Source organism: Natrix helvetica (genome assembly GCF_964273705.1).
Source record: "Natrix helvetica genome assembly, chromosome: 12".
In the NCBI taxonomy this organism is placed as follows: domain Eukaryota; kingdom Metazoa; phylum Chordata; class Lepidosauria; order Squamata; family Natricidae; genus Natrix; species Natrix helvetica.
Window position 1 is genome coordinate 537307 of NC_138556.1, and position 13305 is coordinate 550611.

A 13305-nucleotide genomic window follows, 5' to 3' on the forward strand; every position below is an offset into this window, starting at 1 on the left:
TCCGCTGGGAAAGGCATCTCAGCTTGGCTGTCTGGAGCTTTGATGTCTGGAGCTAGCCACATACCTCCAGCTGCAATCAGTCTCTCTCTTCAGCCATGGTTGCCTGATTTTCCCTCCAAGCACCCCAAATATTGGGGGAGTGCTTGGAGAGTCCGGGATTCAGGAAACCTGGAAATCTTGATAGATTTTAAAAGTCAGTTTCGGCTCTCTGTGAAGTTTCCAAAAGCTGACCTAATTAATTTACAAGCCTCGAGACAAAGTTCAAAATAAATCCAGTCATTTATTAGGATCAACATTTTGGCATGTTCTTCTGCAGAGCCAAAACTGATATCCAGTTAATGATCTTTGCACTTTACCCCTATCTCTCCCCTCCCTCAGTCTGTCATAAATCATATCCACCAACGAGGTTGTAGAAATATGAAATCTGACTCTGGCCAAAGCTATGCATGGAATCCTCCCTCCAATGTCAACTTGATAATAGTCATTGTAACACTTTAAAATTGACACCCGATGCCAAATGGTGATGTACCGCAAGTTAAAATGAGGGGCAGAATTTCGTTACATTGTACAAGAACAGTGTCAGACGACAAAAGTTCCTTAATTGCAGAAAGGCAGAGGCTTCCTTCTGTCCCCAGGTCCAGTTCGCCTTTTTGTCTAGCAATCGGTGTAATGGCCCTGCTACTGTTGCCTTCTGTGGCAGAAAAATAGTTTAAAATTTTAACAGGCCTAAAAATGCCTGAAGTTCTGTGATTCTTTGGGTGAGGGCTTCTTTTATTGCCTTTATTTTTGGTCAGATGTATCCCTGAGCCATCAATTAGATATTCCAGAAACTTGACTTATGGCACGGCTATCTGGCATTTTTCTTTCTTTACATTAAGTCTGGCTTAGTACAATCTTTAAATGGTGGATAAGCTCTTCTTTGTTCATGGACATGAGGACCTCATCAAAGTAAGGCACCATCCCCAAAATGCCCTATAGGAGGTGTTCCATTATACTTTGAAATAGTCCTGGCACCACACTAATCCCAAATTGGAGGCAACAACATTTAAATGCCCCTCTGTGAATTGCAATGGTTTGTGCCTCTGCAGTGCATTATCCATTGGTAGTTGCCGGTATGCTTGGGCCAAACTGAGTTTTGCAAAGGTTTTCCCCTCTCCTAAAGATTGAAATAAATGCACGATGATTGGTATGGGGTATGCACTCTGTTGTAATACCTTATTAATCATGCACTTATAGTCTGCACATATACGGACTGAGCCATCTGGTTTGTTCAGTGTAATGATTGGGGTCTCCCATTTAGTGTGGTCAACTGGCTCGAGAACTCCTTGGGCAATTAGTTTTGGGCCAGGAAGCAAAAAGTACCCTCCGAGGTTTTATTCAAATGGAAGTAACATTAGGGCCTAAATTGAAAAATTGAAACAAATGAATGTCCCCTTGTACTTGCCTAAACTCCCATTGAAAACATCTATAAATTCCTTAATCAGCTCAATCAAAATTTCATCCTTCATTCTTCCATTCAATATCTCCATATACAATTTTAGGACCAATCACAATCATTTATATATTTAGCATACATCTATTCATGTTCTTTCCAGTTCTTCAATCCATATTATTCTACCATTTAGTACACGTTTAGATTTATATATATACTGTATGTGTGTGTGTTTGTTTGTGTGTGTGTGTGTGTATAAAATCACCTGTTGTTTAATTCTAACATTTCACTGTTATTCATATTTTTGTACATATTTAGTAGTAGAGTCATTCCAAACCTAATTTCCAATTCTTCATATCTATTTATATTAAGATATTTTCCTGATATCTATCACACTACTAATCTAATTGTCCAACCCATCTAATTATAATATTAATACACATTATTGAAATATATTGATAAAGATATTATTTTACTCTACTTTACCCTACCCATCATCTCTTTCCCGCATCTGAACTTTTAATCTTATTTTCTTTTTAGTTTTCCTCCCATATTTGTCCCTTAAGACTTTTACTCTTTCTCTGACTACACAAATTGATTTTATCTCCCATCTCTACCCTTTTCCACTGTCTAGTTTCAGAACTATCTATTCCACATTCTATCTCTTTTCCCCAGTTCTTTTCCTGTTTCTCCCATTCCCTTTTTAGATGTTTTACATTATTTTTCTCCTTTTTAAATTCCTTAATCACTATTAGTAACAGCTCCTCATTGTTATCTTCTTGCTGATTTTTCTCTGCTCTCCCCTTTGTTCCTTCTGGTGGGTCCATTCTTTCTTTATTATCCTGATCATTGTCCATTATTCTTTGTATTATATTTTCCAGTTTTTGGTCCATATGGTCAAATATTTCCTCCATACTTTGGAAAAGCTCCATTCTGTTTAGATTCCCCTCACTTCTGTCTTGTATTACATCTGTATTTAGTCAATCTCTTTTTAGCCCACTGTCCAGGATTCAGTCATTCAAAAAGTAAACTTCCAAGTCACAATTTCAAGTGTCTCATCAATAATCCGTTCAATCAATTTAAATTCACCAGGAGGTTGTCCATGCCTCTTCAAATTACTTTACGTGTTAAATAATGTTCAATGATGTTATTTAGCTAAGGTTCATAGCTAAAAATCAAATCACTAGTGGTCTTAGAATAGACCCATGTCTAACAAATATTATCAGTCCTTTTAGATGATTATTTCCAAGTTGTATATTCCCCTTTTTGTCAGCAGATGGTGCTCTCACTTCCGTCTGCTTCAGTCTCTGCAATATTGTTGACAGTTCCAATTTCAATTATTTTAAATTATGTGCAATAATTGAGCAATACTTGTAAAAACAAAATTTGGGACTTTAATTCTAGCGATTTAACATGCTCTCTATACCACGTCTTTTAATTTTGAGAAACCACATATCTATTTATTATTATTTATTATTATTATTAAAAATGCAGATTTTTTTTCCTCTTTCAATTCTCTGGTATTTTTCCTGTGCCTGTTTGCCGCTTCAACAAATAGCTTTAAAAATGCTTCCCCCCTGGATTTCTGGAGTCAACTTCCAACAAAAAATATTTTCTCACCCAGATGACACTCCATTCACTTTCTCTTCTCCAGCACAGTCTTGGGTAAGACATGGATATTTTTTTGAACTGTATGCTTCGGAGTGCCTTATAATTGTTTGGTGTGTTTCGTCTCCATCTGCGGCTTGGTTCTGTCCTTGATTGTTCTTTGGGAATTTTGCTCATCAGAATCCCGTTCATTCTTCTGACTGTTATGCTGGCTGCCATGTCCGGTACATGGCTGGCTGGTTTTGCAATGTGTCCTTTCTGCTCTCATCTTTGACAAATTGTGTCCAGCAATCAGCACAAAATTGCGTCCTCTGCAACCAGCACAAAATGGCGGTCTTCTGCGCATCTTGGGCTCCCTTTCCTTTGGTTTGGCACCTAGGCAATAGACCTCCTGTTCCAAAGACTGTGGAGTCTTCATACTCCCAGCTCTCCTGATATACGGTCGCTGCTCTTTGCAGCATGTTTGAGTTTCCTGTTTTTTGGATTGTTTGTTCCTCGGCCCTGGCTTTTTCTAACACTGCTTTAAATATAAGATTAGGCTTTCACAATAGCCTCCTATGTAGATTGAGGTCTCTCAGTCCCAATACAAGTCTATCAAGCATGGTTTCTTTTATATGACTAAATTCGCATCGAGCTGCTGTTTTCCACAGTGCAGCAACGTACTGATTAATCTTCTCACCTTCCTCTTGGTGTCTGTGGTGAAAACCGTGTTTGCTCACCATAGTTGACAGTATGGGTGTGTAATGTGTCCGGAGTGATTCCTGGAGTGTTCGCCACGGTACTATTTGTAAATCAGCTGGTTCAGACAGTGCTTCAGCCATATTGAGGCTTTCAGGTCCACAATAACTCAGGAAAAGTGCCTTCTTCCTAGTTGTCATCTTTGTCTTTATCACCGCCTCCTGGTGTTTATTCCTGGCTAGGTCGATTCCAGCATCCGCTGCCATCTCTTACCAGCGTTGCAGATTGCGTGGGCCCCTCTATTCACACAGCTCTGGTATATATCATCATTCAGGCCATCCATAAAACTGTCCATTAAAGCTGCCTCGGACCAATCCCGCATACACACAGACAACTCACGAAATTCTTGGATGTACTCAGCCACTGGACTTCTTCCCTGAGTAAGAGTCTTCATCCTAGTTCTCGCCTTATGCTCGGCTAGAGGGACATCAAAGTGCTTCCTCAGGGCGGCCATAAACACATTGTAATTCCTTAGCAGGGGGGAGTCATCATTATGCAAAGCGACTATCCAGGCTGCCGCTTTGTTCTCCAATGCCATGGTAACAGCTCTCACCTTCGCTTCCTTGTTAGGAAAATCCTCCTCATACTGTTGCATATAATTCCAGACCTGGACCAGGAAAAATCCCAGCTCTTTGGGTCTCCTCTGAATTTCACACCAAGGGAAAGAACTTTTGGCATTCGGCATCTGCGGGGGACTCCTCCCCCTTTGAAGGGACTCTCCCATCCTGATCAGCTCCGCTGTCTGCCCCCAGCCCCCCCAGGGTTAGAAAGGTCCTCCACCCGTCTCTCTTCTTGATCAGCAAAACCAGCTTCCCTCTTAGCACAGCTCTCACAGAAATGGCATTTCTCCCATGCCTCTTGAAAAAGTTTCATAGCAGGGACATCATGAGGTCCTCTTGTTCGGCTTCCTGCCAGGCAACCTCAGGTCGCCGGCGTCAGCTGGTGGTAACTCTGGCCAGAATCTCCTCAGGATCACTCCTCTGCTCCACTCCCAGCGACCACTGGGGATGAACGGATCTTTCCTCTAAGTTCAGTTCAGCGATCCGTTCCGTTTCCAAGGGGAATGAGAATCCGGCAGCCCCCATGTCCTCCTAGTCACTGCATGGATTGGACATTTCTTTGGTGGGTTTTTATTTTGAGTGCGCTCCCCTTGGAAGGTGTTAGCTCCGGGATGAGTGCAAAGTGATATCTTGCTTAATGTCAGGCATGCCTCCTTCAGTAACCAAGAAAGAAAACTCCCAACTCCATTGTTTGTGGAATTAAAAAGTACTTTTACTGGTTATGAAAAGATAGCTGGTGAAAGTAAAGCAAGATCTGAGCCAGAAAGGCATGAACATATACATATCAAATGATTACCCAACCCCCTCCCTCCAATGACCCCCATCCCAGTGTCCAATCTGCAACTCCCTAAGGCAGTGATGGCGAACCTATGGCACGCGTACCACAGGTGGCACGCGTAGCCATTTGTCAGGGCACATGAGGCACTGCCCTGTCAGCTGGCCAGCGCGCATGCACGCGCTGGCCAGCTGAGTTCACTGTTTTTAAAAGCCATTTTTTCGCCCTCCCCAGGCTTCAGAGGCTTTGTAGGAGCATGGGGAGGGCGAAAATAACCTCCCCCGGCCCCCGGAGGCCCTCTCGTGGCTTGGCGCCTTTGAAATGCCAGTGAATGGCGCTCTGCACGGCTGGAGAGGAGGGTTGTGCGAGTGGCTGATCTGCTCTCGCTTACGTGCCTCCCAGCCTCACAATGCCTTGGCCCAACTCTCCCTGCAGAGCCAGGGCACCTCTGCTGCCGCCGCCACCAGCACTAGTGCCATCCTAGCATGGCTTTTTTGGCGGCTTCTAAACCAAGTCTTCTGGCAATGGCCACTCTGGGTGTATGCTCTATGGTTGTACACTCTGCCGACAGCCAGCCCACAACCATAGCGCGTATGCCTAGAGCGGCCACTGCCAAAAGACTCAGTTTGGAAGTTGCTGAAAAAGCTATGTTGGGATGGTGGCGGCGGCAGCGGAGGTGTCCTGGCTCTGCAGGGAGAGCTGGGCCATGCATCGTGAGGCTGGGAGGTGTGCAAGCGGGAGCAGAACAGCCACTTGCGCAACCATTTTCTCCATCTGTGCAGAGCGCCATTCACTGGCATTTTGAAGGTGCCAAGCCGCGAGAGCCGGGTGGCGGCAAACAGGCACTCACGCAGCTTGGTGATACCCCTAGGTCAGTGAATGGTGCTCTGCCCGGCTGGAAAAGGGGTTTGTTGGGTGTCTACTGTGCCCGGCTCTTTGGGAGCCCACTTGCAAGAGAGCAGCCACCCAGCAATCCCCCTCTTCAGCTGGGCACAGTGCCGCTCACCAACCTAGCGGTATCTCGAAGACACCAAGCAATGCGATCACCTTTCCAACCCCAGTTCCCGCGGCTTGTTTGTTTGTTTTGTTTGTTTTTATTGGATTTATATGCCGCCCTTCTCCCAAAGGACTCAGGGTGGCGTACAACATTAAAAAACACACATCCCAAAAGTTAAAAAGAAATTAAATACATATCCAAAAAAACAAATCGAATTTATGGAACAATATAGGCTTGGCACCTTCGGGATACCGCTAGGTTGGTGAGCGGTGCTCTGCCTGGTCGGAGGTGGGGGCTTGTCCAGGGGGCTTATTTGTGGGGGAGGGCTTATATTTTTGCCCACAAGAAAAATGTGGCATGGCCTTATTATTTAATTTAATTTAATTTATTAAATTTCTAGACCGCCCCCTCTCCCCGGAGGGACTCAGGGCAGTGTACAGGAATAAATTTAAAACATACAAACAATCATACACATAGGTAAAAATCAAATTAAACAACCCCTGTACAATTTATAAAAATTAAAAAACAGACCTTAAAACCAATCTTAAAAATTTAGAAATAGAACTGAGGTGGGATAGGTGGACTTAGGCCAAGCCGGCTAGCTGGAATAGGTGGGTTTTAAGTTTCTGACGGAAGGAGCGGACATGTCAGGACATGTCATTATCAGGATATGTCGTATTTTCGGGGAAACAAGGTAGTAGACCAGTACATTGAAGTGAACAGGCTCTCCGACAGCTCCCTCTTTTAAAGGGAGCTGTCAGGCAGCCCAGCCACTGAGATTTCTTTATTTTCTCGCCAATCAAATTGTCCAATGGCTCACAGTATGGTAATTTCTATTTAAGAGCCAGACCAGAGTGAAGCCTCTGCCCAAGGCTTCAGTCTTTATTTACAAATGTAACAGAGACACTGTCTCTGACCTGTAGCCCTGGCAACCCTGCTCGCTCAGTGGATTTTCTGCCCTTTAAAAAGGGCGCTACAAAAATAAAATGCCCATACTTCTGGAACGGCCACTGGGTTTCTCTTTCCTGCCCAGGAGACTATGCTGGTTTTCCAGGCTGCGGCCTCCTTCGACTGCACAGCACCTACCGCCACGATCTCAAGATCTACGCCTCTGATGAGGGCAGAGTCCAGATGACGGCGGCAGCATTTGCAAAGGTTCCTGGGAGGGGGAGTTCCAGTCAGGCCAGCAGAAGCTGTAGGAGGGCTTGGGTTTCTTCCTCACCCCCAGTGTCTCCTCAGCCCTCTGCCTGGCTAGAGCAGGGGCCCTGCAGGGGCTTCCTTTGCAGTGTGGAGGGGGGGGAGGAGAGGCTTAAGCTGTGTCTTCCCACAGGGACTCCTTGCTCTGGAGGGGGAGCTGACGCCCATCCTAGTGCAAATGGTGAAGAGCGCCAACATGAACGGCCTGCTGGATAGTGACAGTGACTCCCTCAGCAGCTGCCAGCACCGGGTGAAGGCTCGTCTGCGGGAAATTATGCAGAAAGACGTCTCATTTTGCACAGAGGACTATGAGAAGGTGATGGAGGTGTATTTCTTTGGCCTTGAGAAAGGCTTTTGTAGGCACCCATATTCCAGAAAAATGGCTGAAAGGTCCCAAACTTTAGTAGCAGTCATGAAGGCAGCCAAAGCTTGTTCCATTGGGCTGCTATGGCCTTTTGCTGCTGCTCTGGCTGAAGGGAAGCTCTCTGAACAGGATGGTGCCAAGGCCTTTATGCTCTGTGGCAACTGGGGCATAGCAGCTCTGTTCTGTGGCAGATGCTTTAGTCCTGCTGTGGGGGCGCAAAAAAGTACTAGCTGCTACAGGAATGATTGGAAGAGCTCCTGCCAAGACCTTCCCAAGGTTGCTGTTCAAGGAATAGCAAAGGTCTTTTCTGGCCACCAAGAAAGGGCTCTGGCAGGCAAGGGGTCTTGGCCTGATCCAGTTCATCCGCTCTCAAGATGAAGATGAGGAGCTTAGGGGGGTGGTGAAGGCCGCAGCCTTTTTCCTAAGCTCTGACTGTTCACAGCTATAAAACTTCAGGAGGCCCAACTTAACCAGGGGAATCAGGCACTGAGGGGGCCTGGAGTCTGAGGGCTGGGCTGCGGTCACTCAGCTCCAAAAACCCTTTCCCTGGGCAAGATGCCCATTCAGCCACATGGGAGAAACCGTATTCTTTAGATGCATCTAAACGATTTTCTTTGGGATATCCTATAGAATAGGGGTGTCAAACTAGATTTCATTGAGGGCCACGTCAGGCTTTTGTTTGACCTCAGGGGGGGTCTGGGGTGGGTGTGTCCAGGGTGGGCATGGCCAGCTCAACGTCACTTGTGTTCGGGGGCACATGTGGCAGCCCAAGCGTTCTGCCAGTGAAAATGGGTTCCTGAGCTCTGTTTTTGGTTGGAATGATCTCTTGCAACCCTCTGCCAGTGAAAACAGAGCTCGGGAGGGTCCCACGCAGCCCTCCGAAGTTCTGTTTTCTCTGGCAGAGGCACTGCGGGCTGGTCCTTCGCTGTTTCCAGGGCGGCCAGATCTAAGCACCCGTGGGCCAGATCCGGCTACCAGGCCTTGAGTTTGACACCCTGGTATGGAAGTAGATGTCAGCATTCCAAATACCATGCATGAAATCAATCAGAATCAACGGCAGAATCATCCTTAAAGTTCCAATTTAATCATACAGGCATGTTAGCATGTCTGTGGAATTCCAACTCTGATTTTCTTCCTGGAATTCCACCCAGTTGAAAGTTCATAAACTTAGGCCCACTCCCATAAATCCATCACATGGTCCAATATTCTTCTTCGACCCAGACAACTCCACCCCGCTGGTTCCGGTCAGGTGTCAAGGTACGGAGACAAAAGATGACCGTGGCTTCTAGAAAGAATGACAACAATATATTCCACAAATCTACTCCGTTCTATTCCCCCCTCCCAACTACTACACTAATGAAACAACATAGGAAATTATAAGAAAGTGTGGCAGGCCAAAGATTCTTAAAAGAACCTCTGCAGGCTTGACAGGTGGCCTCTCTTCAAAAAACCCACGTTTCCTGCAACAGAAGTAAAAGTAGAAATTACTATACACAATTAACCACCTCTGCCTCCCCCAGGGGGACCCTTTGGCTTATCAGGGAACTTTTCATGGAATTGTTTCACTAAATTATCCACTTTCAGATCCCAACTTTTCACCCACGTAGCTTCAGACAAAGGGTACCCTTTCCAATGCACTAAATTTTGTAAGCGACCTCTATACAGCCTGGAATCTAAGATTTTCTTCACTTCATAATGTGTTTCCCCTTCTACCACTACAGGAGGAGGTGGAGCTTGGGTGGATGGCCTTATGCTAGATCCCATTACTGGTTTCAATAAGCTACAATGGAATACCGGGTAAATTTTCCCTAGGAGTCTGGGTAGGCTGAGTCAAACTGTAACTGGGTTAATTATCTTTTCTATTGGGAAAGGACCTAGAAATTTTGGACCTAATTTCTTACTAGGCATCCTTACTTTTATGTATTTAGTAGACACAAAAACTTTGTCCCCCACTCGAAAGGGGGGTTGGAGGGAGCGATGTTTATCAGCTTGCTTCTTGTAGGCTTCTGCCGCATCTGCTAGGGCCTTTTTCGTATTTTTCCATCCCTTCTTAAGTGCCTCCAGCCATTCATTCAGAGACATGGAGGAGGGAGGTTCTTTAGGTAGTTCAGGCATGGGAACGAATTCCATGCCACTGGTAATATGGAAAGGAGTTAATCCGGTACTGCTGTGGACCGCATTATTATATGCTACTTCGGCAAAGGGTAGCAAGTCCAACCAATTGTCTTGTTGATAGTCCACATAACACCGGATGTACTGTTCCACCATCGCATTGGCCATCTCTGCTGCCCCATTTGTGCTGGGATGAAATGCTGAGCTGAGTCCCTGTGTGGACCCGATCGATTTTAGGAATTCTCTCCAGAACTTGGCGGTGAATTGAACTCCGCGATCTGAAATGATCCTTTTTGGTACCCCATGCAGGCGATTAATGTGTTTCACAAACATTTTCGCTAATTTCTTTGCGGATGGTAGGCCTGAACAAGCGATAGTGTGCTTGCTTGGAAAACAAATCAATAACTGTCCAGATTACTCTATTACCACTGCTATCTGGAAGCTGAACAATGAAGTCCATTGCTATCTCTTCCCATGGTCAGCTAGGGTTGGCCATTTGTTGTAGTAGTCCAGGGGGCTTTCCCAGACGGGTTTTCATTGTTGCACAAGTAGCACAGCTTTTTACATAATCTTCCACCTCCGACCTCATCTTTGGCCACCAAAATTGACGTCTAGCGAGGTGGAGAGTTTTCAGGAATCCGAAATTACCTCCGCTGTAGCACTTGCAATCTCATCTCTGCAGGGACCTACAGTTTGGACCCCTTCCAGGCTATGCCATCATTCATCGTTAGGATGTCCTTGTTGTTGCTGAACCACGGGTCTGTCCGGAGGGTTTTGAACCACGGGTCTGTCAGCTCGGTTTTCAGCTTGGCTTCGAGTGGTGACTTGAGCTGCCTTTTGGTGAAAAGGAGATATGATGGGGTGTACAACTTCTTCCTTCTTACTGTCAAACTGAGGTTTTCTCGACAGTGCATCTGCTAACAAGTTCTTTCCTGCGGGGATGTGTTTAATTTCAAATTTGAATGTTTGGAAATATTGGGCCCAACAAACTTGTTTGAGGGATAACTTTTAATGGGCAAGGAGAGCTTTGAGGTTTTTATGATCAGTCCATACCTCGAACGGTATATCCCCCCCTTCCAGGAGGTGTCTCCAGGTGAGCATGCTCCACCTGATCGCGAATGCCTCTTTCTCCCAAATGGCCCACCTTCTCTCCGTAGTGGTGAGTTTCTTGGAGATGTAAGCGCATGGCAAAAGGTGGCCTTCTTTACTCTTTTGCAGTAGCACCACGGCTATCACGACATCACTGGCATCCGTTTGGATTATGAAAGGTCGCTCTGGATCGGGGTGTTGCAATATGGGTTCTTGGGCAAAGAGGCGTTTTAATTTCTCAAAGGCCTTTTGACAGTCCATTGTCCATGGTTGGTTTGCTTTTGGTTTAGTTGGGGAAGGCCCTGTCTTTAATAGTTCAGTCAATGGTAGGGCAATTTCAGCGAACGTCGGAATAAACTGCCTATAAAAATTTGCAAATCCCAGGAAGCTTTGTAATTGTTTGCGAGTGCTTGGAGGTTTCCAATCTAACACTGCTTTCACTTTTCCTGGATCCATTTCTACTCCTTCATTGGAGATACGGTACCACAGGTAATCTAGCGAGGTTTTGTGGAACTCACACTTTGACAATTTTGCGTATAGTTTGGCAGCTAGAAGTTTTTTCAGGACATGCCATACCAGTTTCACATGCTCTTCCAGGGTCTCAGAGAAGATCAAGATGTCATCTAAATAAACGAGTACTCCATGGTACAGGTGGTCATGTAGCACTTCATTTATGTACTGCATGAATACTGTGGGTGCTCCTTGTAGTCCAAAAGGCATGACTTTATACTGGAAGCTTCCCAGGGGAATGTTAAAAGCAGTCTTCCACTCATCCCCTTTCCGGATTCGTATACGGTAGTACGCCTCTCTCAAGTCCAGCTTGGTGAAGATCTTGCCCTTAGCCAAGTGGTTCCACATATCTTTCATGAGAGGGAGGGGATAGGTATTCTTTTTGCATACTGCATTCAAAGCTCGTAAATCCACACAGAGGCGAACTCCGCCATCTTTCTTTTCTCTGAAGAGCACCGGGGCCGCTACTTTCGATTTTGCTGGTTCAATAAAACCTCTTTTCAAATTGGTGTCGATGTAGTTCCTCAATTCTATCATCTCCTTGGGAGTCATAGAGTACATTTTTGGCTTTGGTAAGGTTGCCCCAGGTTTGAAGTCTATTGCACAGTCTGTGGGGCAGTGAGGTGGAAGGTAGTTTCCGTCTTCCTCACTGAATATCTCCGCCAGATCCCAATAGCTCTTTGGGACTCGTTGGATTCCCGGAGGTTTAGGGTTTGCTGCTGTTGCTGCGGGTTCTGGATGGGTTGGGGTGTTGGGTTCAAACGTTCCTGGGTGGCCTTTTGGTTCTACCGGTGGTAACAGCCCAAACCCAATAATCACCTTTCTAACGCCGTCCTTCCACTTTATAGTAGGTGCCCATTTGTCCAACCATGCAAGTCCCAGGATAATTGATTCCTGCATTCCAGGGGGCACGATGAATCTGAGGAACTCATAGTGGCGGCCTATCACCAGCTTTACAAACTCAGTGATCTTTGTAGCCGGAGCTCCCCCAATTAGGGTTCCATCTACTTGCTCAAACGGAATGGGATGTTTTAGGGGTCTGGTGCGTATACCTAGTTGCTCCACTATTGACATGCTGATTAAGTATCGGGTGCAGCGGGTATCTATAATCACCCCTTCCACCCCTGTTTTTGATATTTGGAGTTTGGCTTTTATCTGGAAGGGGCGGATAGGTGCACTCACCATTGGGTCATCTTCTGGATTTCCTTCCTCCTCCTCTTCTGAGGTGGCAGAGGCGTTTTCAGTGGCTTGGCTCCCTGCCTCTGCTGGCTGTTGTACCAGATGACTGTTCTCTGGGGGTTTTCTGGGGGTTTTCTTGATTGTGATGGCAGGTGGCTGGCGCGGTTGTGGAACTGGGGCTGGATGCCCGGTGGCCAAGCTGACCACAACGGTAGCACTCTATTTTGGGATCCCAGGAACGAGGGGTTGGTGGGGGGTTTTCAGTTTGCTGCCTCTGTGTTCCGTGGGCCAAAGGTTTTTTGGCATGGGTTATGGTACCTGGCTTTGGATAGGTGTTAATCTTGTGGTCCAGTATGATTGCAGTGGTGTACCAATCTTGGAGACGATCTGGGGTCCCCCTTACGGCACAAGCTTCTTTCAGTTTGGGATCTAAGGCCTTTTTGAACGTATAGACCAAGAGTCTTTCTGGCCAGTAGTCTCCCAGCTATTCTTCGGAACTCCCAAACTAATTCTTTTACCCTGTCGTAATTCCTGGATCTGGTCTTCAGCATCCACCTGTTGGGCCACATCATAAAATCGGGCACGCATTAGTTGGATGAACCCTGTTACATCATCTAACTCGGGAGCTGCTTCTTCATGGAGTTCCGCTATCCATTGTGCAGCCTCTCTTTCATTCATCCCCTCTGCTGTTTCATGGATCAATTCTCGATCTGTCGAGTATTGTGGGCCTACTTGGTCAACATA

At 46.0% G+C, this 13305-nt stretch overlaps 1 protein-coding gene across 6 annotated transcripts in view; it reads left to right on the plus strand.

Annotated features, from left to right (window-relative positions):
• Positions 1-13305, plus strand: part of PPIP5K1 (diphosphoinositol pentakisphosphate kinase 1) — a 53002-nt gene that overhangs the window by 21178 nt on the left and 18519 nt on the right. For all 6 annotated transcript variants that reach the window (XM_081964420.1, XM_081964416.1, XM_081964417.1 and 3 more), the window contains 2 exons: positions 7144-7265; positions 7441-7623. In XM_081964420.1, coding sequence (XP_081820546.1) covers positions 7144-7265; positions 7441-7623 — 305 coding nt within the window. The remainder of the gene's footprint in view (positions 1-7143; positions 7266-7440; positions 7624-13305) is intronic.